The sequence below is a fragment of the Herpailurus yagouaroundi genome, unplaced genomic scaffold, assembly GCF_014898765.1.
Source record: "Herpailurus yagouaroundi ecotype Mexico unplaced genomic scaffold, PumYag 196, whole genome shotgun sequence".
NCBI lineage: Eukaryota > Metazoa > Chordata > Mammalia > Carnivora > Felidae > Herpailurus > Herpailurus yagouaroundi.
Genome location: NW_024412427.1, coordinates 36,407,122 through 36,431,889, shown reverse-complemented (window position 1 = coordinate 36,431,889; position 24,768 = coordinate 36,407,122). Strand labels below are relative to the sequence as shown.

At 42.5% G+C, this 24,768-nt stretch overlaps 1 protein-coding gene and 1 non-coding gene across 3 annotated transcripts in view; one reads left to right on the top strand and one right to left on the bottom strand.

Moving 5' to 3' along the window:
* Positions 1–24,768, top strand: part of APMAP (adipocyte plasma membrane associated protein) — a 36,096-nt gene that overhangs the window by 6,542 nt on the left and 4,786 nt on the right. The window contains exons 2-8 of one of the 2 annotated variants that reach the window (XM_040447902.1): positions 4,372–4,488; positions 9,675–9,790; positions 15,990–16,082; positions 18,816–18,932; positions 20,138–20,312; positions 20,913–21,047; positions 21,505–21,697. In XM_040447902.1, coding sequence (XP_040303836.1) covers positions 4,372–4,488; positions 9,675–9,790; positions 15,990–16,082; positions 18,816–18,932; positions 20,138–20,312; positions 20,913–21,047; positions 21,505–21,697 — 946 coding nt within the window. The remainder of the gene's footprint in view (positions 1–4,371; positions 4,489–9,674; positions 9,791–15,989; positions 16,083–18,815; positions 18,933–20,137; positions 20,313–20,912; positions 21,048–21,504; positions 21,698–24,768) is intronic. The other variant, XM_040447901.1, reaches the window with a different exon arrangement.
* Positions 15,443–15,544, bottom strand: LOC121012600 (U6 spliceosomal RNA). Its single transcript, XR_005782182.1, has one exon. It is a non-coding gene; the product is annotated as a U6 spliceosomal RNA (small nuclear RNA).

Sequence of the window (24,768 nt, the reverse complement as noted above, 5' to 3'; positions counted from 1 at the left end):
AGGGGTGGTGAGGGGTGATTACATTGGCCTCCTTGTAAGGACAGGACCTCCTTGTTGGACCTTACCTGAATGCTGTGTGCAGTGCAGCCACACACGTTCACCACACGCCTTTGCATTTGTCTCTCTTGGGATTCTTTTAAAAGAATCACACAAAGTTATTCCTGTTATTTGGACTTGTAAATAGCCCTGCTTTACCATACAGAAACATTGTTATTTCCTGTGTGTTGAAAGACTTTAGGCCACTTAAAGAAAATCACTTTGAATTACAGTGTCCTGGCCTCAGAGTGGCACTTTGCATAGTTTGGGTCATTGACTTTTTTTAAAACAAGATATAATTCACATACTGTGAAATTCACCCATTTTAAAATGTCCAGATCAGAGGTTTTTAGTATATTCAGAGTTTTGCAACAGTCACCACAGCCTTAGTTTAGAACATTTTCATCACTGTTAACATTTTAAAAAATTGAGGTGAAATTAATATAACATGAAAATAACCACTTTAGAGTGTACAGTGATACTTAGTGTTGGGCAACACTTTCTAGTTTCAAAACTTTTTCATCACCCCATAAAAACATGTTGTACCCATTCAGTAATCACTCATTTCCCCCTCTCACCCAAATGTCCATGAGTGGATAAACAAATTGTGTTACAGGCATACCTCTGAGGTAATGTGTGTTCTGTTCCAGAGCATTTTTACCTCAATAAAGTGGGTCAGATGAATTGTTTGGTCTCCCAGTGCATATAAAAATTATGCTTACACTGTAGTCTATTAAATGTGCAATAGCATTATGTATAGAAAAACAATGTACATACCTTAATTTTAAATACTGCCTAAAAATGCTAACCAGCATCTGAGCTTTCAGTGAGTCATAATCATTTTGCTGGTGGAAGGTCTTGCCTCGATGTTGATGGCTGCTGATGATCAGGTTGGTGGTTGCTGGAGGCTGGGTGGCTGTGGCAATTTCTTCAAATAAAGCAATGAAGTTTTGATGCGTCAATTCACTCTTCCGTTCACAAATGATTTCTCTGGAACAGGTGATGCTGTTCAGTAGCATTTACCCACAGTAGAACTTCTTTCAAAATTGGAATCAATCCCCTCAAACCCTGCTGCTGCTTTATCAACTAAGTTTATGTAATAATTCTAAATCCTTTGTCATTCCAACAATCTTCACAAAGTCTTCTCCAGGAGTAGATGCCATCTCAAGAAACCACTCTTTGCTCATCTGTAAGAGGCAGCTCCTAATCCATTTAAGTTTTATCACGAGATTGCAGCAATTCAATCACAATTTCAGGCTCCACTTCTGATGATTCTCTTGCTGTTTCCACCACATCTGCAGTTATCTCCCACTGAAGTCTTGAACTTTTAACTCGTAAAAAATGCAATATCTGTGAAGCGCAGTAAAAGAGACATGCCTGTATATACTTGCAATCGAATATTGTTGAGCCATAAAAAAGAATGAAGTAGTGATAACATACTCTAACCTGGATGAATCTCAAAACATATGCTGAGCGAAAGAAGCCATTTGTGAAAGGTCACATTTTTATATGATTCCATATATACAAAATGTTTAGAATAGGCAAAACACTGTTAAGTTGTGCAGAGTTTTCAAACCCCAGCTCCGAGGGCTCCAGGTCTGGGCATCTTCTCCCCATCCACTTGTCCTTGGCAGGCAACATTGTTAACGGTGACTACAGCGTTACATTCAGATCTGGCCCTCCATCGTGCTCTTCCAGTTCTGGCAGTGGGCTGTGGGCCCACTTGTCTCTCTCTGCTTTCTTTTCTCTTTGGAAAGCAGAGAGGTACATAGTTCTACCTGACTACCCATGTGAAGCCCATTGTATGGCACATTCTTATTGTCACTGTTTTTATCATTACTCTTTTTATGGCCCTTATTCCTTCTCTTGCTGCAGATCTCTCAGGTTGCCTTAGCCAGCTGTCATGTCAGGTCATAGCTGATCTGTGCCATATGTGCATTTTCATGCACTGTATTCTTGTACCCTTGACTGGTGTCAGTCACATTAGAAGACTCTGTGGCTTAGGGTTTGGAGACAGGGCTGAGAGGGAGAAATTGGCCTGAATTTTCCCTTTCTGGCTACCTGTCCCCTTCTAGGAGCTTGGGCACCCTTGGCCTCTCCCAGCCGGGTTCTGTGGGAGGGACTGCCTTCTTTCCCAGCTAGCAAAAGGGTAATGACTGATGACCTGGCCTGGGGTGGGGGTTGGGCTCTGAGCCCTGTGTGAATGAAGAGAAGGAAGTTAGGAACAAAATTCATTTTTGGAAGGTTATTAGAAGGAAGGTAAACACAGACTAGAGTTCTCATTAGCAAAGGAGGAAATGTCAAAGGCCAAAAGAAGTGCTTAGTGCTGCCCCCTATGCTGTCCTCTGGAGGAGAAAGGACAAGAAGAAATCAGGCCACACCTTCCATTCTGCTTGGAAAGGGCCTCAGCTCAGCATCCTGGCTCGTCATTTACAAGTTCTACTTTCTACATTGCTGCAGGACACAGTATAATAAGGATTTGCTCTCTTCCAGTTTCCAGTAACTTGTTCCTGACATCCTTCTGAGCCCTTACCAGCAGTGCCTTCACTGTCCGTGTTTCTGCTAACAGTCTGTTCCCAACAATTTAATCATTCCCTGTGATGATGTACATTTTCTCTGTCATGCTCCTCGCTGCTTTCTGAGCCCTTGCTAGCAGAGTCCTTAACATCCATTTTTCTACCATGTCTGTTCAAGGAAGTACGGACTTTTCCTGTCCTACTTCTCAAAATGTTTCCCTCTATCTACTGCCCAATTACAAAGCTATTTCCACATGTTACAGCAGTCCCCCACTTCCAGGCAACAAAAGTAGTTTAATTAGAAGACTGTGTTAGTTCTCTATGGCTGTCATGGCGGATGACCACACACTTAGTGGCTTAAACAACACAAATGGATTAACTTGTGGTTCTGGATGTCAGCAGTGCTGGACAGGTCTCACTGTGCTAAAATCAAGGTGTCAGCAGGGCTGTGTTCCTTTCTGGAGGCTCTAGGGAGACTGTTCTCTTGCCCATTCAGATTATTGGTGGAAACACTCTTCAGTTATGCTGTCCATGGTTCTGCAAGGTGACACTATGAAAGCTTTTTACTCTCCTCTTTTGTCTTTCTTTCCCTTTGTCTTTCATTTCTACCCAATAGAAACAGATGCTTTATTTTCTTCCATATTCATTTATTAAAATCATGCATGTTCAAATTGGGCAAGACTTTGAGGTTATCCTGCCCCAAACCCCATTTCATAGTGGGAAACTTAAGGACTTTGGGTGAAGAACCTTGCCTGAAGTGGAGTTGCTGACTATTGGGAAAGTTAGGACTTTCCCTGAAGCCCCCACATTTCTATGCTCTACCTGGATCAGGTTTATACAGTGGAAGCCTAGTTTGTCAGAAGTCAAACAAAACTTTGTCCTTAAATGAAGTGTTTGTTAAGTGTGAGTCTGGATTTTTTTCTTTAAGTCAACTTTTTTTTTTTTTTTTTTTTTTTTTTGGACAGAGAAAGATTCTCTGCCTTAGGAGCTCATGATTTTATTTACTTTAAGTTAATCTTGATGTATTTAGTAAATTTTCATTTACAGCAAATAATGATCCTATAAAGTTTATTTAGTTGCAAGAGGCTAAATGTGTTCTCTTGTTTAGCAGATGAGCAATGATGTATGTGAGATCATTTGAGAGTTATTTTAGTTACCATTGGTCATTTGTCCAAAAATATCACACAGAATTCCCAAGACATCTTCTAGATCTTTGTAAGGCTTTAGTAAAGATGACTTGGAATTGTGATAGTACAGATTCTTTTTAAGTAACTGTCAGTATCTGTCAGACTTCTACCAGGTAGAGAGCTGGGATGTGCTTTTGAGTTCTTAAAAGTGTGATTGGAAAAATGATTGGAGAGTTGGTCACTCAGGAAGTTGTCCTGTGTTCTTTTTGCTTCATGAATTTGTTTCTCTTGTATCTACAAAATCTGGGAATCTTAAGGTTGCTGCTTTGAATCTATGTGCCAGGAAATAGTGGCTTTTGGGAAGCATGTGTCTTCTTTATAGACGAGTGTGTCTCCATTACCTCCTTGTACCTCTTTTCTCCCATTTTTGTGTTTATCAATTCTTTGATTTGCCCTCTTTGAGACATTACTAGAGGATTGAAGGTGCAACCTATCATACTGTCTGGCCAGTAACTGGCAAGTAAGAGTTTCCCACACCGCCGTCCTAAAGTGTCATCGCAAGCCACAGAGGTTGGCAGCCTTGGGGTGAATCTAGGCTAGAGGCCTGCTCCTGCTTGATGGGCTTTAAGACCAGCCTAGCTTGTCCTGGCTGAGCCTCTGCTAATTGCCTTTTTATATTCCATCTCTGTCAGCTCCTTTAGTGGCCGTGTGTTCCGAGTGACCTTCTTGATGCTGGCTGTCTCCCTCACAGTTCCCCTGCTTGGAGCCTTGTTGCTGCTGGATTCTCCCATAGACCCACAGCCTCTCAGGTGAGCTTCCCTGGCCATTCTTGGGAGGGCTTGCATGGCAGATAGAGTAGGCTGGGATAGTATCTAGGGTAATAAACCAATTTGGTTTGAAAGGTAAGTTACTAGGGGGGGGCACAGAGAGAGAGAGAGAGAGAGAGAGAGAGAGATAGAGACTTGTGATTTCTTTTTTTTTTATTTAATTTTTTTTTTCAACGTTTATTTATTTTTGGGACAGAGAGAGACAGAGCATGAACAGGGGAGGGGCAGAGAGAGAGGGAGACACAGAATCGGAAACAGGCTCCAGGCTCTGAGCCATCAGCCCAGAGCCCGACGCGGGGCTCGAACTCACGGACCGCGAGATCGTGACCTGGCTGAAGTCGGACGCTTAACCGACTGCGCCACCCAGGCGCCCCGAGACTTGTGATTTCTTTACTGCCTGTGCTTTGTGTGGATTCAGGTGTACCAAAATATATGCATGGTATTGTCCATGATACTCTTTCAAAAACAAAACTATACAAACCAAATGCAAAACCCAGAAAAAAATCCCGAATACAGGGGCGCCTGGGTGGCGCAGTCTGTTAAGCGTCCGACTTCAGCCAGGTCACGATCTCGCGCTCCGTGAGTTCGAGCCCCGCGTCGGGCTCTGGGCTGATGGCTCAGAGCCTGGAGCCTGTTTCCAATTCTGTGTCTCCCTCTCTCTCTGCCCCTCCCCCGTTCATGCTCTGTCTCTCTCTGTCCCAAAAATAAATAAATGTTGAAAAAAAAAATTAAAAAAAAAAAAAAATCCTGAATATGAATCCCGAATATGTGTTAGAGATAATTAAAACTTGAATTCATTTGAAGTGGCAAAAGCACACACAAAGGTTGTTACCTTGTTTAAAATTTATAAGTAACTGATTTTTATTTTAATTTTTTTAATGTTTATTATTTTGAGAGAGAGAGAGAGAGACAGAGCATGAGCAGGGGAGGGGCAGAGAAAGAGGGAGACACAGAATCCAAAGCAGGCTCCTGGCTCCAAACTGTCAGCACAGAACCTGATGTGGGGCTCGAACCCACAAACTGAGTTCATGACCTGAGCCGAAGTCGGACACTTAACCAACTGAGCCACCCAGGTGCCCATATAAGTAACTGATTTTTTTTTTTTAAACTTGTGATTAGTGTTCTATTTTTCCTAAATTACCTTTCATTGGTGGGCATCTATGAGTAATGTGTAGTCCATTATAACTTGAAAAAAATAGTATACACCTAGGGGCCCCATGAAATGTATTCACACTTGTAATTATAATAGTGCAGAGCCAGGCTCTTACTGGTGGGATGATTTATGATGTTGATATTGAGGGTTGTGCAGTCTGGTTCAATAAGTAAATTCCCCTTTTCTTTTGAAACTGCCCAGAGGTGATGCTTTCTGAAGTTTATTTTAAGTAAGTTAGTCCATGTAAGGCTTTAAAAACTTCAGACCAGAACTATGTCCCCATTATAGAGTGAATATAACATATACAATGGAATTATGTGTTGATGTTTTATAAATAAAAAGGCATTATATTGGACTCAATTTACTGAGAAAGTATTTGGCACCTACAGTGCTTTAAGTAGGTACCCAGCTGGATTCAAGGATATAAAAAGGACATAGTTCTGACCTTAGATTGACATCTGTATACAAGAGTCTACTTTTTGTTGTTGGATTTAGAATTAGTAAAGGCACAAAGTGCTGTTAAAATATAAGATTGAGATTGGGTGAAGGCCTGGGCATTCTAGACTCATGAGATTGCTAGCTTATAATTCCTGGTGTGTCAGTGGACCCTTGCATGCGGCTTTTTGGCTGAGCAGGACCCAAGTGCATACTGGGTATCCTCTCTGAGGGGGTCTCCCAGGACACATGGTGGAGGAAGGAGGCTCTCTTTGCTAACCCCTCTCAACATGTAGAAGGATGTAGCTCAACCCACCCCAAATAGAAACTGACCTGGGGCTTTCTAGGTAATCTAGTTGTTTAAGGTGGGAGTGTGAACCGTGTCCACAGCCGGGGATCAAAACCTTGGCTGGGAAGCTAACCTTGGAGAAGAGCAGGAGAGTGGAAAGAGCAGGCAAAGATGGAGCTTCGGTAACTAGAGGCCTTTGATCTCAGTAGAGGTGAATTTGTGCGTGGAAAGAGTAAAGAAATTCAAAGGAAAGATAGGTGTTTGCTCCTGACCAGAAACTGAAAGGAAACATGGCCCACTAAGGATTTGAAGTTGTACAAAGCAAGTTCTGTCTGTGGAGTAGATGAGCCTGATGAGGAGGAAAGGGAGGAGAAACTCAGTGAAACCAGAATGGCTGACAGGGATCTCTCCCATGCTCAGACTTCAGGAATGACTTGCTCAAAAACTGGAAGGAGTGGCCCCAAAATGCAGAACAAAAGCAGAAGACTGGCGAAGGTGTAAGAATAGGAATGAGCTGAGGTTTGGAAGAAAATGCTAGCGACGACAGCAAAAAAGCTTCTTTCAAACTCTATTCAGAGCAAAAAGAGCAAGGAAGGGGGAAACCCACTCTCTGGAGCAAGTAAGTGGTTGCAGTATTGATGATGATGGAAAAGCAGAGCTACCAGCTTCTGCTCCACTTCTGTTATCTCCACGAGCCAAGGAGTATGGGACATGGCAGGGAACGGGGTCAGGCCAAGCCAACTGGCCAGGTGGGAGGGCAGCTGATGGAGGTGCCTCAGAGAGTCTACCTCTAGTTTACATGACATCCTGTGAGACCTTACACCACACTTAGAAATCTCTGAGAAATCAAAGAGAAAAATGAAGAGGGGTGCAGATCCCTCCAGAATGGATTATATGAAGTTGGTTTCAGTTCTAAGCAGCAGTCACCAGGAAGATTGCAGGGCTTTGTCAAAAACCTGCCATGCAAGGTGACTTTCTTTCATTCCTTGTTTGGCAGATTGGAGGACCATCGTAGACACAGCATGTATGACATCCTGATTTCTGGAGGATGTTGGTCAGTTCTTTCAGGATACATTTAACACATGGATTTAATGGGACTTGATATGAGTTAGCAGGACTTAGTAGGAATTAACAGGGAGTTAATAAGAGTTGATAAGTTCACAGGCTTTAACAAGGTTCCATGTGGCCTGGGTGGCCATAGAGCACTGATTTGGGCTTCCTGGGGCCATTCTTCCTTGATACTTCTGCTCAGGCTACAGGAGTGGGAGCCCTTTCTTACCCATCCTTTACATTTTTTCATTTAAGTTTCTTTGTGTCTGCCAATCGAGATAATACTCAGACTTCTTGTTGGCAGGGACAGTGCACGATATACTGATTAGGTTGATGCTATATATATTTCTTAAGGACTTCCTTTGTGTAAGGAATTAGGCAAAGTCCAAGGACTGGGCGGTAGGGGGTGGCTGAGTATCTGGTGTGCTGTCCTCTATCTCTGGCTGTATGTGCTTGTTCAGTCTTCACACACACCTCAGGAGGGCTGACCTTCCCAAGGTCAGAATTTGAACCCAGCCGTGTCCATCTCTGTAGCCTAGGCTCTTCTCACCAAAGTATGCAGGTTGCAGCCCTGCTCTCTTCCTTTGGAAATAAAACTCCTAGTTACACAGAGTGTTTTTTTAAAGCAGGTAGAAAGCCATAATTGGGAGGCAGGGTATAGTGAAGGTGTGGGATGGGGGGTAGGGGTAGAGTTTAATTCAGAGGAAATTGTACAGTGTCTTGAGTACACACCTGACTCAGAGGAGGCAGTAGGAAGTGAAGTGCTCTGCTGGGAAGGAAGGGATTGGGCAAGGTGGGGAAACTTCTCCATCATTCCATAGCCTCAGCCACCACTCCCTCTTGGTTCTTGCACTCTGCTGGACTGGCTGGGAAACTGCCCTGCTTGAGGGCAAGGTAGGGAAGGAATTGGGAGATATTCTCCCTCTCCGCTCCATTCTTCCCTTCTTCTCCCCACTCCTCCCTCCCACAGTGTTCATTAGGAGCCTCCTGTATGCCAGGTGCTTGAGATTCGGCAGTGAAAAATAGAAACAAATCTCTGATCTCACGGGCCATGTGTTCTACTGGGGATAGACAGACAATAAATGTAACAGAGAAGTGAGAAGCTGATAAATACTATGGAAAAAATAGAGTAGGGTAGGTAGGGGCTAGGCTTTTGGGGGAGTATTAGGTATGGAATGTTATATTGGGTGTTAATAGCAGGCCTCACTGAGAAGGTGAGGGTGGAGCACAGATTTAAGGATTTAAGGTGGGAGGTGCCTGTTACGGTTAGGGGGAGAGGAGTGGAGAGAGGTAACTGTGGGTATGCTGGGAAGGGCGTCCCTGCAAGGCTGTAGGCTCTGGGTGAGATGGGGCTGTTGCAGGGCTGTGAGAGCCAAACGCTGTGATCTGACTGTGTCTCACAAAGTGCATGGTGCTGCTGGGTTGAGGATATACTGTAGGGAACAAGGGAGGAAGTGGGAATGAGAAGGTGGTGGCCTGGACCAGGGTGGTAGTGGATGACATGGGGAGAAGAGCTTTAAACTGTGTCTGTTTTCTGCAGGTGTCACCAGCAGGATTTGATGGCTCGGGAGAAGTAGGTGTATTTGTGTGTAGATGGGAAGGACTAGTGGAGAGGGAAGATCTCTGGAGCTGAAGTCTGTTGTCAGGGGAAGGGTCCAGGGCCCAGCGAAAGCTGGCTTCAGAGAAAAGCCAGGCTGAGCCCTGAGAGGGACAGGTAGGAGGTAGAGTGCACCTGTGCTGAATGATGGGCTGGTGGTACCAGCCCCAGGACAAACTCCTCTTATTTCTTGTGTCTTCTCCTTGAAGCAGGAAGCAACTCTATCAGCTGTGAAATGTCAGCACCACTCTCCTCTGCCTTAGTTGGACTTTAATGACTGGGCAGACTGGGCAGCCACTGGGAAAATAAATGCCAGGGTGTGTGAATCAGAGGGTGTGAAGAGGTCTAACTTGCCTCAAGGTCTGGGACAGGAGCTTGTGTAGTTGGAGGCCCCAAGTTGTCTTAAGTGATTATCAAAGTTCTTGTATTAGGCATAATCATATTTTAATTTTTTTGTACGGTGACCTTTTCTGATATCCTAGAATGTTTTTTTCCCCTTGACCTTTGTGTTTCTGGCAACTGAGGATGTTATTGCAACATGCCCTCTTTGTCAAAAACCGGGGAATAATGCATGAAGGTCCCCGGTTAACACTTTCTTCATGTATTTCTTATAGACAAATCCCTATAATTGCATTATTTTACAGCTTCAAAGAACCCCCTCTCTTGCTTGGTGTTCTGCAACCAAATATGAAGTTACGACAGGCGGAAAGGCTATTTGAAAATCAACTTATTGGGCCAGAGTCCATAGCAAATATTGGGGGTAAGTAGTAAACCCCTGGAACGTCAAGGCTCTATGAGGGGGGTTCTGCCAGAGCAGCCGCGATGCATCTGCTCCTGTGTGTGGGGGGGTCCTGGACATCCTCCTCAGTTGCAGAGGTGCTGTGCTTGTTGAGCAGACGCCCCTCAGCTGTCTGAATTACAGACCATTTCAGTGCTGTGTGGTTTTGAGTTCATGTCTGTGGAGCAGTTTTTTCTGCTCAAAGTGTTGGGCCCATCAAATTGAAGAGAAAAAGGAAAGATGATGACCTTGATGTTAGCTCATTTATCAGAGTTTGGTAGGTATTACTTGATAGGACATTGCTTCTTCATTCAGTTTGTCTTTGTACAGATTTCATTTTTGAAAAGAGTACAAATGATTCTCTGTATTTCCACTGTTGTTTTGTTCGTTTTTGTGTGAGGCTGACTTTGGTGGGTATGTTTAGGGGTAACTTAACTGTGTGCTAACAACTAGATGTGGCTCTGGTTCTGATTCTTGAATCTCTAGCCACAAGGCACTTTCTGCCTTTTAGGATGAAGATTAAGATCAGGAATCAAAAGACACGGTTAATGAGAAGTTAAAGAACTTAAAATGGGATGAGGATTTCTGAGCCGCTTAATGCGGCAGGCCACTCCTCGTTCCGAAGGATGGTGTGTTTCCGTGAAGTGGTGGTGGACTTGTGCGTCCTGTGTGCTGCTGGATGTGGGACCCAAATCTGATGCATTCTGTGACTATTGGTTTGTTTGGCTGGCTGAGTCAAAATTGTAAGAGGGATAGGCACTTCATGATAGAACCTCATGTTTCTCTTTAAAAGACATTGATATTTATTAATACATTTCGCAGATTTTGTGTTTTTTGGTGAAAAACCAAATATTGATATTTACAACTGGAACTTCAGGGAGTTACAGTGATCTTTTTTGTTATCTTTCAACGAGAATGCTTTTCTTAGTTCCTCCCTTTTGTCTTAGACTGACTCCTCATTGCACCTTGCCACCAGGGCTTGCTTTTTTTCCTTAAAGGCCCTGGTTATTCTCCTTGTGACATTTCTGGTTAGGCAGAGTGGGGGCCTGTTAATTTGCCTGCAGCTGTAACCACACGGAGGCCCCCAGGGAGCCCCTGCTTCCAGCTTCATTTGGAAGCTGTCCCTGGGGATTGGCTGGCATGTTGCTGGCAGCAGAAGGAGGCACTAGCCTCGGGACGGTGCCAGAGAAGAGTAATCACCAATTAACATGCTTTCATTTTTCTAAATAGATTTGTTTTTTTAGAGCATTTTAGATTCATAGCAAAATTGAGGGGATGGTACAGAGATTTACCATCTTCCCCTACCCCCCCCACCACATATAGACAGCCTCCTTCATTATCAACACCCTGTACCAGAGTGGCTCATGTGTTACAGTTCATGAACCTATACTGACACGTCATTATGACCTGAAGTCCATAGTTTACCTTAGGGTTCACCTTTGGTATTGTACATTCTATAGGTTTGGACAAATGTGTAATAAAATGTATCCACCATTATAATATCATACAGAGTAGTTTCACTGCTCTACAAATCCTCAGAATTCCTCTGTGCTCTACCGTTTCATCCCTCCCCACCCTGCAACCTTGGGTACCTTTTTACTCTCTATATTTTTGCCTTTTCCAGAATGTCATATAATTGGAATCATGTAGCACATAGCTTTTTCAAATTGGCTTCTTTCACTTAGTAATTTGCATTTAAGTTTCCTCCACGTCTTTTCATGGCTTCATAGCTCATTCCTTTTTATTGCTGAGTAATACTCCATGTGTGAGTGCACCAGAGTTTATCCATTTACCTACTGAAGGACATCTTGGTTGCTTCCAAATTTTGTCAATTGTGAATAAGGCTGCTGTAAACATCCATGTGCAGGTTTTTATATGGACTTATGTTTTCAACTCATTTGGGTAGGTGCCATGGAGCGCAGTTGCTGGATTGTAAAAATATGTTTAGTTTTATAAGAAACCGTCAAACTGTCTTCCAAAATGGCTGTACCATTTTGCATTCTGACCAGCAGTAAATGAGAATCCTTGTTGCTCTATATCTTCACCAACATTTGGTGTTGTCTGTGTTTTAGATTTTTGGCCATTCTAATAGGTGTATAGTGGTATTTCATTGTTTTAATTTGCAGTTCCCAAATGGACATATGATGTTGAGCATCTTTTCATACACTTATTTTCCATTTGCATACCTTCTCTGGTGAGGTATCTAAGGCTTTTGGCCATTTGAAAAATTGGTATATTCATTTTCTTATTGTTGATTTTAAGAGTTCTTTGTATATTTTGTGTAACAGTCCTTTATCAAATGTATATTTTGCAATATTTTTTCCCGATCCATGCCTTGTTTTCTAAATCCCTTGACAGTGTCTTTCACAGAGCAGAAATTTTTAGTTCTAATGAAGTCCAACTTATTAGTTATTTTTTCATTGATTGTGCCTTTTCTGTTGTATCAAAAAAATAATTACCACACCCAAAGTCACCTAAATTTTCTCCTATGTGATCCTCTAGGAGTTTTATACTTTTACATTTTACGTTCAGGTCTGTGATCCATTTTGACTTTACTGTTGTGAAGGGTGTAACGTCTGTGTTTAGATTCATTTTTTGCATGTGGATGTCCAGATGTTTCAGCACCATTGTGGGAAATATGATCTTTGCTCCATTATATTGCAATATATTATATAAGATTGCATTGTGAAAGATCAGTTGACTGTATTTATGTGGCTCTATTTCTGAATTGTGTTACATCAAACAATTTGTCTAATTATTTTTGCCATTACCACAATGTCTTGGTTATCATAGCATTATAGTAAGTCTTGAAGTCAGGTAGGGTCAGTTGTCTGACGTTGCTCTTCAATATTGTGTTGGACACTCTGGATCTTTTCCTTCTCCATAAAATCAGTTTTAGGATATCTACAAATAACTTGCTAGGATTTTGATTGGGATTGTTTTGAATCTGTAAATCAAGTTGGGCAGAACTGAACTTTTCACAATTTTGAATCTTCCTGTTCATGAACATGGAATATCTTTCCATTTATTTAGTTTTTTTTTTTTTTTTATTTCTTTCATCAGAGTTTTGTAGTTTTCCTCATATAGATCTTGTGCATATTTTGCTATATTGAGACCTAAATATTTTATTCTCTTGGGTGCTGATGTAAATGCTATTCTGTTTTTAATTTTAAATTCCACTTGTTCATTTCTGGTATATAGGAAAGTCATTGACTTTTAAATATAACCCTTGAATCCTGAAACCTTGCTATAATCACTTATTCTATGAGTTTGTTGTTGTTGTTGATTCTTTGGGATTCTCTACATAGACGATCATATCATCTATGAACAAAGATGGATTTATTTCTTCTCAGTATACCTTTTATTTCCATCTCTTTTTGCATTAGCAAGGACTTCTGGTACAGTATTGTGAAGGAGTTGTGAGGTGGGGATATTCTTGCTTTGTTCCTTAATCTTAGTGGGAAAGCTTACAAGTTTGTTGCCAAGAATTAGGATGTGTTAGCTGTAGGTTTTTTGTAGATGTGCTTTATCAAGTTGAAGTGCCCTTCTATTCCTAATTTGCTGAAAGTTTTTATCATGAACAGATGTTGGATTTTTGTCAAATGCTCTTCTGCATGTGTCAATATGATCATGTGATTTTTCTTTAACCTGTTGATACTGTGGATTACTTAATTGATTTTCAAATGCTGAACCAGCCTTGCATACCTGGGATAAATCCCACTTGATTGGGGTGTATGATTCTTTTCATATATTATTGGATTTGACTTGTTAATATTTTGTTGAGGGTTTTTGCATTTGTCTTCATGAGAGATCTTGGTCTGTAGTTTTTGGTAATGACTAGTTTTGTCATTAGGATAATGCTGGCTTCATAGAACGAGTTAGGAAGTATTCCCTCTGCTTTTATTTTCTGGAAGAGATTGTAGAGAACCGGTGTTATTTCTTCCTTATAAATGTTTGGAAGAATTCATTAATGAGAGGCTTGTGCTTTCTGTTTTGGAAGGTTATAGTTATTGATTCATTGCTGCCATAGATATAGGCCTATTCAAATAGTCTATTTTTTCTTGTGTTTTGGCTGATTGTGTTTTTCAGGGAATTGGTTTATTTCCTCTAGGTTGTCGAATTTGTGAGCATAGAGTTGTTATGATATTCCTTTATTATCCTTCTATGTCCATGGGGTCTATCAGGATATTCCCTTTTTCATTTCTGATGTTGGTAATTTGTATCTTCTCTCTTTTTTCTTAGCCTGGCTAGAGGATTATCATTTATTGATCTTTTCAAAGAACCATCGTTTGGTTTTGCTGATTTCTCTTTTGATTTCCTGTTTCCAGTTTCATATTAATGATATCAGTCTCCTCTTATCCTTTCTTTCTTACTTACCTTGGGTTTACTTGGCTCTTCTTTTTCTTTTTTAGTTTCCTAAGATGGAAGCTTAAGTAATTGATTTTAGTTCTTTCTTCTTTCCTAATATATGCATTCAATGGTATACATTTCTTCCTAAGCACTGCTTTCACTGCATGCACAGGTTTTGATAAGTTGTATTTTCATTTTCATTTAGTTCAAAATGTTTTTCAGTCTCTCTTGAGATATCTTCTTTGACCTCGGTGTATTTAGAAGTGTGTTTAATCTTCAAGTATTTTAGGATTTTCCAGCCATCTTTCTGTGTTGATTTGGATTTTAATTCCATTGTGGTCTGAGAGTAGATTTGAGAGTCTGAGAGTATGATTTATATTCTTTTAAATTTATTCAGGTGTTTTTATGGCCCAGATTGTGGTCTGTCTTCCTGAATGTTCCATGTGAACTTGAGAAAAAGGTGTATCCTGCTGTATTTGGATGAGTAATTGATAGATGTCAATTGTATGTAATTGGTAAATGGTGCCCTTGTGTTCAACTATGTCCTTATTGATTTTCTGTCTGCAGGACTTGTCCATTTCTGATATAGAGAGATGCTGAAGTCTTCAATTCATGTGGTGTTTTTATCTCTTTGTCGTTACATTTCTATCAGTGCCGCCTCGTGGATTTTGATGATTTGTTATTAGGCACATACACATTAAAGCTTGTGATGTCTTCTTAGAAGATTGACCCTTTATTATATGTAATGTTCTTCTTTATCCCTAATATTCTTTTCTCTGAAGTTGGCTCTGTCAACATTTGACTTGGTATATCTTCTTCTTGGTGTATCTTTATATGTTAAGTGCGTTTCCTGTGGACAGCATGTAGTGGGTCTTGTTTTTTGATTTCTTCTGAGAGTCTCTGTATTTTTGATAGGTATATTTAGACCGTTGATGTTTAAAGTGATAATTTATATAGTTGGATTAATATTTACCATAATCATTACTGTTTTCTGTTTGTTCCTTTGTTTTTTGTTCCTGTTTTTGTCTTCACCCTCTTTCTGCCTTTTATGTGTTTTTGTTTGTCTTAGTATAGTTGACAGAGTGTTAACATTAGTTTCAGGTGTACGGCTTAGGGATTTGATAATTTTATACATTATGCTATATTCACCACAAGTATAGCTACTTTTATAGTTTTATTGACCATTTTTATGATTCCATTTTATCTTCTTGTTTAGCATATCAATTATACTTTTTCTATAGAATTGTTTTAGTGGTTGTCCTAGAGTTTGCCTGTATACGTTTAAAAACTATGGAGTGTTTTCATGAATTTGTGTGTCATCCTTGCACAGGGGCCATGCTAATCTCTGCATTGATCCAATTGTATATGTGCTGATGAAGTGAGCACTCAGTGTGCTTTAGTTTTATCCTGAGCGACTTTCTAGCAGTTCTTTCTCTTCAGTTGGATATAATCCACGCAGCAGCAGACACTCACTGGAGGCGGACATGATCGTATATGCCCCTGAGTGCTGAGTCAGCCCGAGAGTCCTTGCTCCTTTGAGAGTAGAAAATCCTCACTTGTTTTTTCAGATTGGTGTCTGCTGGCTGCACCCTTGCTCCAATGTCAGGTTCAAGCCCACATACCTGGGACATTGGGCCCCAGGCCCCCGTGGTTTTATCACTGCTTGCTTGCTTTAAGGACTTTTTAAGGACTCAGACAACTTCTTCATCTTCAGAACTGCCATTTTCTCTCTAGAGATGAAAAATACAAACAAACCACCTCTGTTGTAGAAGGCTATGACAGTTCTTAGGCTAATCTAGTAACTCTTATTCCTTTTTATTTTTTTAAACAGATGTGATGTTTACTGGTACGGCAGATGGCCGGATCGTAAAACTTGAAAATGGTGAAGTAGAGACCATTGCCCGCTTTGGTTCAGGCCCATGCAGTAAGTTAGTGACCGTTCCCCTGATACATGTCTCTTGTTACTGAGAAAAGTGCTGAATGACTGTGTGGAACTAACTCTCCCTAGAAGTCAGGTTCACCCTTGAAGAAAAAAGAGCCCCTGACCACCTGGCAGATCGAACCTGACCTGGGCATTATCACCAGCTCTTCATTTGCCCTGTGGTCCCTGGACCTCACTGTACCTGATTGTTACTCTTCGAGGCAGTGGCCTTCACACCTGCCAGTTATCTCATGGGCCCCGCCCCCTGCCATTCCATAGTGGCCTGTGTTCATCCTTGAGGTTAACTTTGGAGAAGATTATAGCCATTGTCACAGTGCTGCTGTGGAAGCACAGTTGGCTTTGTTGTTACTTGGAGGTTTAAATGTCATTCCTACATTAGCTTCCCAGGAATTTCAGCAGTGTCATTCAAAGTCAAAACACCCTGAAGTCACTCAGTTTTTGGGAAATGAGAGTAGAAGAATCTCACCATTAAAAACTGATAACCCACAGATTTTTTATTAGTTATTGTTTTTTTTTAATGTTTGTTTATTTTTGAGAGAGACTTAGTGTGTGAGTGGGGGAGGGGCAGAGACAAAGGGAGAGACACAGAATCTGAAGCAGGCTCCAGGCTCTGAGCTGTCAGCACAGAGTCTGATGCAGGGCTTGAACCCACAAACTGCAAGATCATGACCTGAGCCGAAGTTGGACGCTTAACCCACTGAACCACCCAGGTGCCCCTAGTTATTGTTTTTTAATAGGTAGAATGTTTTTGTAAAAATGATGCATTTTCATTTGCAAACAACACAAAGGTACAAAGAAGGAAGTAAAAATCATCTCAGAGTTTTCACAGATGTAACTGTTAACGTTCTAGTGAATAGCTTTTCAGATATCTTTCTGTTCACAGATACTCTGGTTTTGTGATGGAATCATACTGTACATCCAGTTTTTTAACCTGCCTCTTCCATTCCATATTTTGGCAGTGAGTGATCTTGCAGTCAGTGTCTTGAAGTAAGGATTCTTGTAGTAAGCACCCTGCAGTAAGCACCCCGCAGAAAGCACCCTGCAGTAAGCACCGCTCACCCCTTTACTGCAGTAAACAACCCTGCAGTAAGCAATCCTGAATGCAGTAAGCACCCTGCAGTAAGCAACCCTTAAAAACCCTGCAGAAAGCACCTTGCAGTAAGCAACCATGCACTAAGTACACTGCAGAAAGTACTCTTCAGTAAGCAACCTGGCAGAAAGCACCCCTCAGTAAACAACCCTGCAGTAAGCACCCTGTGGTAGGCAACCATGCAGTAAGCAACCCTTAAAAACCCTGCAGAAAGCACCTTGCAGTAAGCAACCTGCAGAGAGTACCCTGCACTAAGCAACCCTGCAGAAAGCACCCTGCAGTAAGTAACCATGCAGTAAGCACCCTGCAGTAAGCAACCCTGCAGAAAGCATCCTACAGAGAGCTCCCTGAAGAGAGCACCTGCACTAAGCACCCTGCAGTAAGCGACCCAGCAGAGAGTACCATGAAGTAAGTGATCCTGTAGTGAGCTCCCTGCACTAAGCACTTGACAGTAAGCAACCCTGCAATAAACAACCCTGCAGTGAGCACCCTGCAGTAAGCAACCCCATAGTGAGCACCCCACAGTAAACAACCCTTCAGAGAGCACCCTGCAGTAAGCATCCTGCAGTAAACAACCCTGTAGAGAGCATCCTGCAGTGAGCACCGTGCAGTAAGCAACCCTGCAGAGAGCACCCTGCAGTAAACAACCCCGCAGTGAGCACCCTGCAGTAAGCAACCCTGCAGTGAACACCCCACAGTGAGTACCCCATAATAAACAACCCCGCAGTGAGTACCCTGCAGTAAGCAATCCCGCAGTGAGCACTCCACAGTAAGCAACCCCGCAGTGAGCACCCCACAGTAAACAACTCTGCAGTGAGCACACCACAGTAAACAACCATGCAGTGAGTACCCCGCAGTAAGCAACCCCCCAGTGAGCACCCCGCAGTAAGCAACCTGCAGTAAACAACTCTGCAATATGAGCACCCCACAGTAAACAACCCTGCAGTGAGCACCCCGCAGTAAGCAACCCTGCAGAAAGCACCCTGCAGAAAGCACCCTGCAGAAAGCACCTTGCAGAAAGCAACCCTGCAGATAGCACCCCGTAGAAAGCACCCTGCAGTAAGCATGTTGCATAAGCACCCCTGCAGTGAGAATCCTTGCAGTAAGTGCCTCTGCATAAGGAACCCTGCAGTGAACACCACTGCAATAAATATGCATTGCCTCAGGTTTTAAAAAGGTATTAAAATAGTAGCTCTTACTTTAAGCCAGGTGGAGGGACAACTGGCAGTGCCATAGATGGGCACAGTGTTCACGTCAGGCTATTGGGATTAAACTCACAATTCCTGAGATTCCGGGGTGGGGGTTCTAGAGTTGGGGCCTGGGTCCTGATGACGTCCCTGAGTTAACTGTCCAAGTCTCAGGATGCTGATATGAATGTGATTCTCGGGTACCAGTTGTTGTTCATATGTTCAGATCCATGTTCTCAGTTGGTCTCTCTGGATACACCAGACAGTTGTCATAAGTTCTGAGGGGGCTGGAACGCTAGGGTATACATCTGTCTCTAAAGCCATGGTCTTTTTTGTTCTGAACAGCTTGACATATATTTAGTACGGGATGGATGAGATGCTTGGAGACACAGGTAGAACCTGGGACCAGCCACTGATTCCTACCATTTGTTTCTCTAGAAACCCGAGATGATGAGCCTGCTTGTGGGAGGCCCCTGGGCATCCGGGCAGGGCCCAATGGAACCCTTTTTGTGGCTGATGCGTATAAGGGACTATTTGAAGTAAATCCATGGAAACGTATGTAACAATGTCTTCTTTCCTTCTGTGGTGACTTCAGATGTTTTAAACAATATGTACATAAGTGGATTTAATGATATTTGTTCAGTAAGACTACTGGAAACTTTGTATTATTTTCTTATTCATTGAATAGTACTGCAAGTAATGCCTACGTGTATCATGTATCAGTTACATGATGGTATTTGTCATATATCCCAATTTCCTATTTGTTTTTTAGCTGCAGGATCTTATCCTTAAAAAGTTAGAACTCCTCTATCTTTGTTTTTCTGTGTCTCTCTGTATCTCGTCTGTTTGTTTTCTGTGTCTGTCTTTTCATTTGTTCTTTGTCCACCTGTTCCTCCTGTTTTTCTCTATGTGCTTCAGCAGGGGAGTTTGTATGATGGAGGAATTTGTTATCGTGGGTAGTACCTGGGACCTGTTTGCTGGCTGTGTGACTATGCAGCTGCCTCAGCCTCTCTGTGCAGTTTACCATGATACAGGGCTAATGGTAGTGCCTACCTTGGGGGATCGTGTGAGGGTTTAAATGAGATTATACAAAGAGAGAGCTTATCATTCCATAAATGGTTGTTTTCCTATTTTTAAAAGTTTACCACCATCACTATTTCTTTACTTAAAACCAGGTGAATGGAACATTTTGTATTTCTCTCAAGCAAATGAAAAGAAAGTTGCCTTTTGTCTAAGACTTGTAATAGATTATTATTATTTTTTTCTTTTTGGGGGGAGAGGGGGAGGGAGAGAGAGAGAGGGAGGGAAAGAATGGGGGAAGAACAGAGAATGAGGAATAGAGGATCCAAAGCAGGCTCTGTGCTGATACACAGGGTTTGAACTCACAAACCATGAGATTATGACCTGAGCTGAGGTTGGATGCTCAACCGATTGAGCCACCCAGGCGCCCCTAAGACTCATAATAGATTTTTAAAAGTCAGTTTGTCTTGATAAAAGGAAGAGGTCCTGATCCGTAGAGGGAGGATTCTGCCTTTAATGAAGTTAGTTTAAAAAAATTTATCACCTAACAGATGAAAGAAAGGAAAACACTGGTTTTTAACTGTAAGGGAATAAATCTACTGGCATGTGAGAGAAGCTCATCTTAGTTTTTCCTTTTAAATCAGGTAAGCTGATTAATATTTTGAGATCCTTGAGATACAATTTCTTGGAATGAAAACAGGTCTTCTCTCCCTCCCTTCTTTTCTTCCTTCCTACCTCAGGTGAGGTGAAGCTGCTGCTCTCCTCTGAGACACCGATAGAGGGGAGGAAAATGTCCTTTGTGAATGATCTTACAGTAACTCAGGATGGGAGGAAGATTTACTTTACAGATTCTAGCAGCAAATGGCAGAGACGAGATTACCTGCTTCTGGTTATGGAGGGAACAGATGATGGGCGGTGAGTGTTTATTTCAGATCTTCTGCTCAATGAGATCATCAGTCAGTCAGGGTGACTTCACAGAGCTTATTTGTGGGAGTCATTGGAGTGTTTCTGAGCATCATATTGCAGCTTTTGAGATAGGACATTAATGGCTTCTGGAAATGGGTGATGGATGCAACACAACAGAGCAAGATGTTCACACTTTCTCTTTGAAAAATGAAATTAAAACAGGCCAGTCCATCTGAGCATGTGGTCGGTTGGCACCCTAGGCGGGACCGTGCAGGCTGGCCTGGGTTTCAGGTCATCCCTCCAAAGGGGAACTCCTGTGAGGCTGGAGCCATGGGGGCCCTCCCTGGTGCTGAGCCAGATTCCAGCTCAGTGAGAAAACTGACTAGGGGGTTCTCAGGAAGAGGATGCCTGGGTCTGCTTCAGATGGGAAGGCCTCCAGGGGCAGCCTGGAGCCAGGTCTGGGCAGAGGACCATCAGGGGCCTTGTCACTGCAGCGTAAGGAGGATCCCCTTCTGCAGGCCTCTGCCCCAGGCTCAGAGGGGAGCAAGGCTCCAATGGGGCAAGGCCACGAACTCTCCCACGTGAGTCTTAGCTGTTGGCGCCCTGCAGCCTGCTAGAGTATGACACCAAGACCCAGGAAGTGAAGGTTTTACTGGACCAGTTGCGGTTCCCCAACGGAGTGCAGCTTTCTCCTGCAGAGGACTTTGTCCTGGTGGCCGAGACAACAATGGCAAGGATAAGAAGGTATGTGCGGTACCCACTGAGCTGTCGGGATGGCCAGAGCTCACTGTGGCCTGGCCTGGGATGGGCTGGGAGACATCAACCTACATGATCTGATCTGAGATGCGGCAGGTTACCTTCTCCTTTGTGTGATAAGGAAAGCAGTAAAATTCAGGAATGCCTTTTCCTTCTCCCCCGTCTCACCCTGCTTGAAAAGTCGCAGCCTTGGAAAGTCTCAATTTAATGCTGATTGCATGCATCCTGGGTCCCTTTATCCATTAGGTGGGCCATCTTCCTGCAACTGCATCTAGTTGGGCCCAGGGCAGGGGCCCCTGTCATCAGCTGTGCTTTTGTTCATGATGGACAGGTTTATAGTTGTTTCCATAAATTGATTGGAACCAAGACAATTTTGGAGCTTGGCTAAAATTTTTCCATAAATCCGGGGGCTACTGCTCACTACCTGCTTGGGTGAATTTTTCAGATTCTACGTGTCTGGCCTGATGAAGGGAGGGGCTGATCTGTTCGTGGAGAACCTGCCTGGATTTCCAGACAACATCCGACCTAGCAGCTCTGGCGGGTACTGGGTCGGCATGGGGACCATTCGCTCCAATCCTGGGTTTTCTATGTTGGATTTCTTATCTGAGAGACCCTATATTAAAAGAATGATTTTTAAGGTAAGTATGAAAACTACAATTCCAAAAAACAAAGTGAAAATGCATCTAATTACGATCTTTTTTTGACCTTTGTAGCTTTAAAAATTCTCATTCTGATCATATTTAGTACTGTTAGTGACTTCTTTAAAACATATTTTATTATTCAGCCTGAAATGTAAATTGAAACATTTGAACCCTTTGATATTTTCCTTCTGGTTTTGTTGTCACCTCACCATCATGGTCTGTCAGTCATGCCTGCCCCCTCCATACCTCCCCTTTCCACAGATCCTGCAACTAGGCCTTCATATGGGGCCCCTGCAGACCATACTGCTACTTCTCAAATGGTCATCAGGCACACACTTACCTTGGCCCCATCCCACCCTGCGTCCTCCTACCTTCTGGAACTTTCTGTCATTCACATCCCAATCTCTCCTGCACCCTGTACCAGATCTTGACCTTTGACCTCTTAGCAACCAAACTTTTTCATTAAAAAAAAAAAAAATCACCTACCCCCACCAATGGCCAGCCACAGATCCTTTACAAAAGCCTTTTTCCCCAGTGAGTTCCATGAAATGTACTCAGTGTAATTCTATATGTTTTATACTGGATGAGCAACCTGCTGATATAGGTACTTCCATCATGCAGAAACCTTCATTTCTAAGAAGCTCCATTTCACAGACCGAATAGATGTTTGAAATTGATATTGGATATTGAATATTGAATAGATGTTAAAATAATTGTAACTTAAGGCCCTGAAAGGTACTAGGCAGCAATTACTGAGTCTCTGTACTGCTGGGCCCTGTGTCTGGGCCCTGCTGAGGGGCTGTGGGTACCTGCTCTGTCGGGCTGGCCCATGGCCTTCAGTTTTGTTCCAAGTTCAGTGTGTCACTGTGGATAATCCTGATCTGTTTAGAAATAACACATTCTTCCTCTTCACTTTGTTGGTTCCAGAGCCACCATCTGTTCCTACTGGGACCTAAGAGGAGGCAGAATAGTGAGGTGGGAAGGACGGGAGTTTTGAAGAAGGCCAGACCAGTTGTGGGACCCTGGGCAGATGATATGATCTCTCTCTGCCTCAATTCCTCCATCTTTCAAGGGGAAAGAATAATAGCATTGTTCTATTTCATTAGGTACTGAAAAAATGTAATGAGAATATGCACATAATGCCCGTACTGACTGTAGTGAGTACTCCAATTCTGTGCCTGTCTGTCTTCCCACAGCAAGGATGTGATATGGTGATGGGGGTGGTGGTTTGTCTCTTCGCATGACAGAACACATGCTCCATCTTTAGTTCGCTCCTGTGTTCGCAGCACCTAGAACAGTGTCTGGCACACGGTAGGCTCTCAGAATTACTGTGGAAGGATGTGTGCTCAGGGAGCTGAGACCACAGGTGTGAGAAGGAGCCAGAGTGGTGACACATGTTCCTGGTGCGGGAGAGCTCAGCACCTTTGTGTGGCCTCAGAGACGGCAGATTGAGTGCAACGGGAGAGGACCACAGGCCTTGCAGATGTGAAAAAGAGGCTAGATTTTATTCTAAATGTGATTGAAGTCATTGAGGATTTTGGTATGTTTTTAGTTTTTCTGTGTTTTTAGTTTTGAGACAGTATCAGACTTAGAAGAGCAGCAAAGGACTTTTGTCCTTGAACTATTGCAGTAAGTTGCTGACCTGATGCCCTGCATCCTCAGATACTTTTGTGATTTTCCTGTAATAAGGACATTCTCCCCATGACCACCCACTGAAACAGGAAACTCACATGGATAGTGGTGGCCATCCAATCCACAGACCCCATTTGAGTTTTGGGAGTTACCCTGGTGATGTCGTAACAGAGGATTCAACTCAGGACAAGGAGTGGCCTTGACTTGTCACATCTCTTTATTCTCCTTCAGTCTGGAACAGTGCCTTAGTCTTGATCTTTTTGAGAATTACAGGTCAGTTATGTTGCAGAGTATACTTCCATTTGGGTCATCTGGCATTTCTAATGATTAGATTTAGGTTATGCATCTCTGGCAGGAAGACCATGAAGTGAAGTTGTGTTCTCAGTGTGTCCTGTGAGGAGGCACATAATGTCAGCTTGTCCCATGCTGGTGGTGGCAGTGTTGGCCACTTGATTCTGTGGTGAATGCCAGGCTTCTCCATTGTGAAGTCACTCTTTTTCCACTAGTAATTAACACATATTTTGTGAAGAAGTACTTTCTAAATAAGTAAACATCGGTATGATCTCATGGTTGTCTTTTTTATTCAATGGATTATAGTCTATTACTATCATTATTTATTTTGAGGCTCAAATTGTCTGGCTATGGCCAGTGGGAGCCCCTTCAGTGTGGCTCCCTGACCTTTGCACATATTCCTAACATTTTTGGAGTGGTTCCTTACTTTCTGGCACCATACAGTGTTTAGGCTCATCTTGTATTTTCCATGTTCCAGTATTTTCCATGTTCCAGCTCTGTAATCAACCATTTCTCCAAGGAGCCCTGGTTCCTTCTAGAGGGGATCTGGTGTTGCCTGTGCTCATTGCTTTTGGTGTATCACTGCCACCAGTCTCCCTCAATAGACAAAACCAGGGAATATATGCAAGTGTATTCATACGTTTATCAATACATTTGACCGTTGAACAACATGGGGGTTAGGGACACTGGCCCCTGTGCAGTTGAAAATATGCCTATAACCTTTGACTCCCCAAAGACTTAACTACCAACAGCCTGTTGACCAGAAGCCTCAATGATAACAAACAATTGATTAACATATAATTTATGTGTTATATGTATTATATACTGTATTCTTACAATAAACTAGAGAAAAAAATATTAAAATTGTAAGGAAGAGAAAATACATTTACAGCACTATATTTATCAAAACAAATCTGCATATAGGTGGACCTGCTGCAGTTCAAACCGGTGTTGTTCAGGGGTCAACTGTATATACAGTGTATGTACACATGTTCACACATGTTTATTTGCCATCTGTTTATTTAAATTGATGCTGGGAAGTAATGCTGGTATTGCTGCTTCCAGTCTCATACCACAGGATTTATTCTAGTTTTCTCCACTTCTGTATTTGTATTTCCCTTCTCTAGTAGTGAGAAACCTAGATC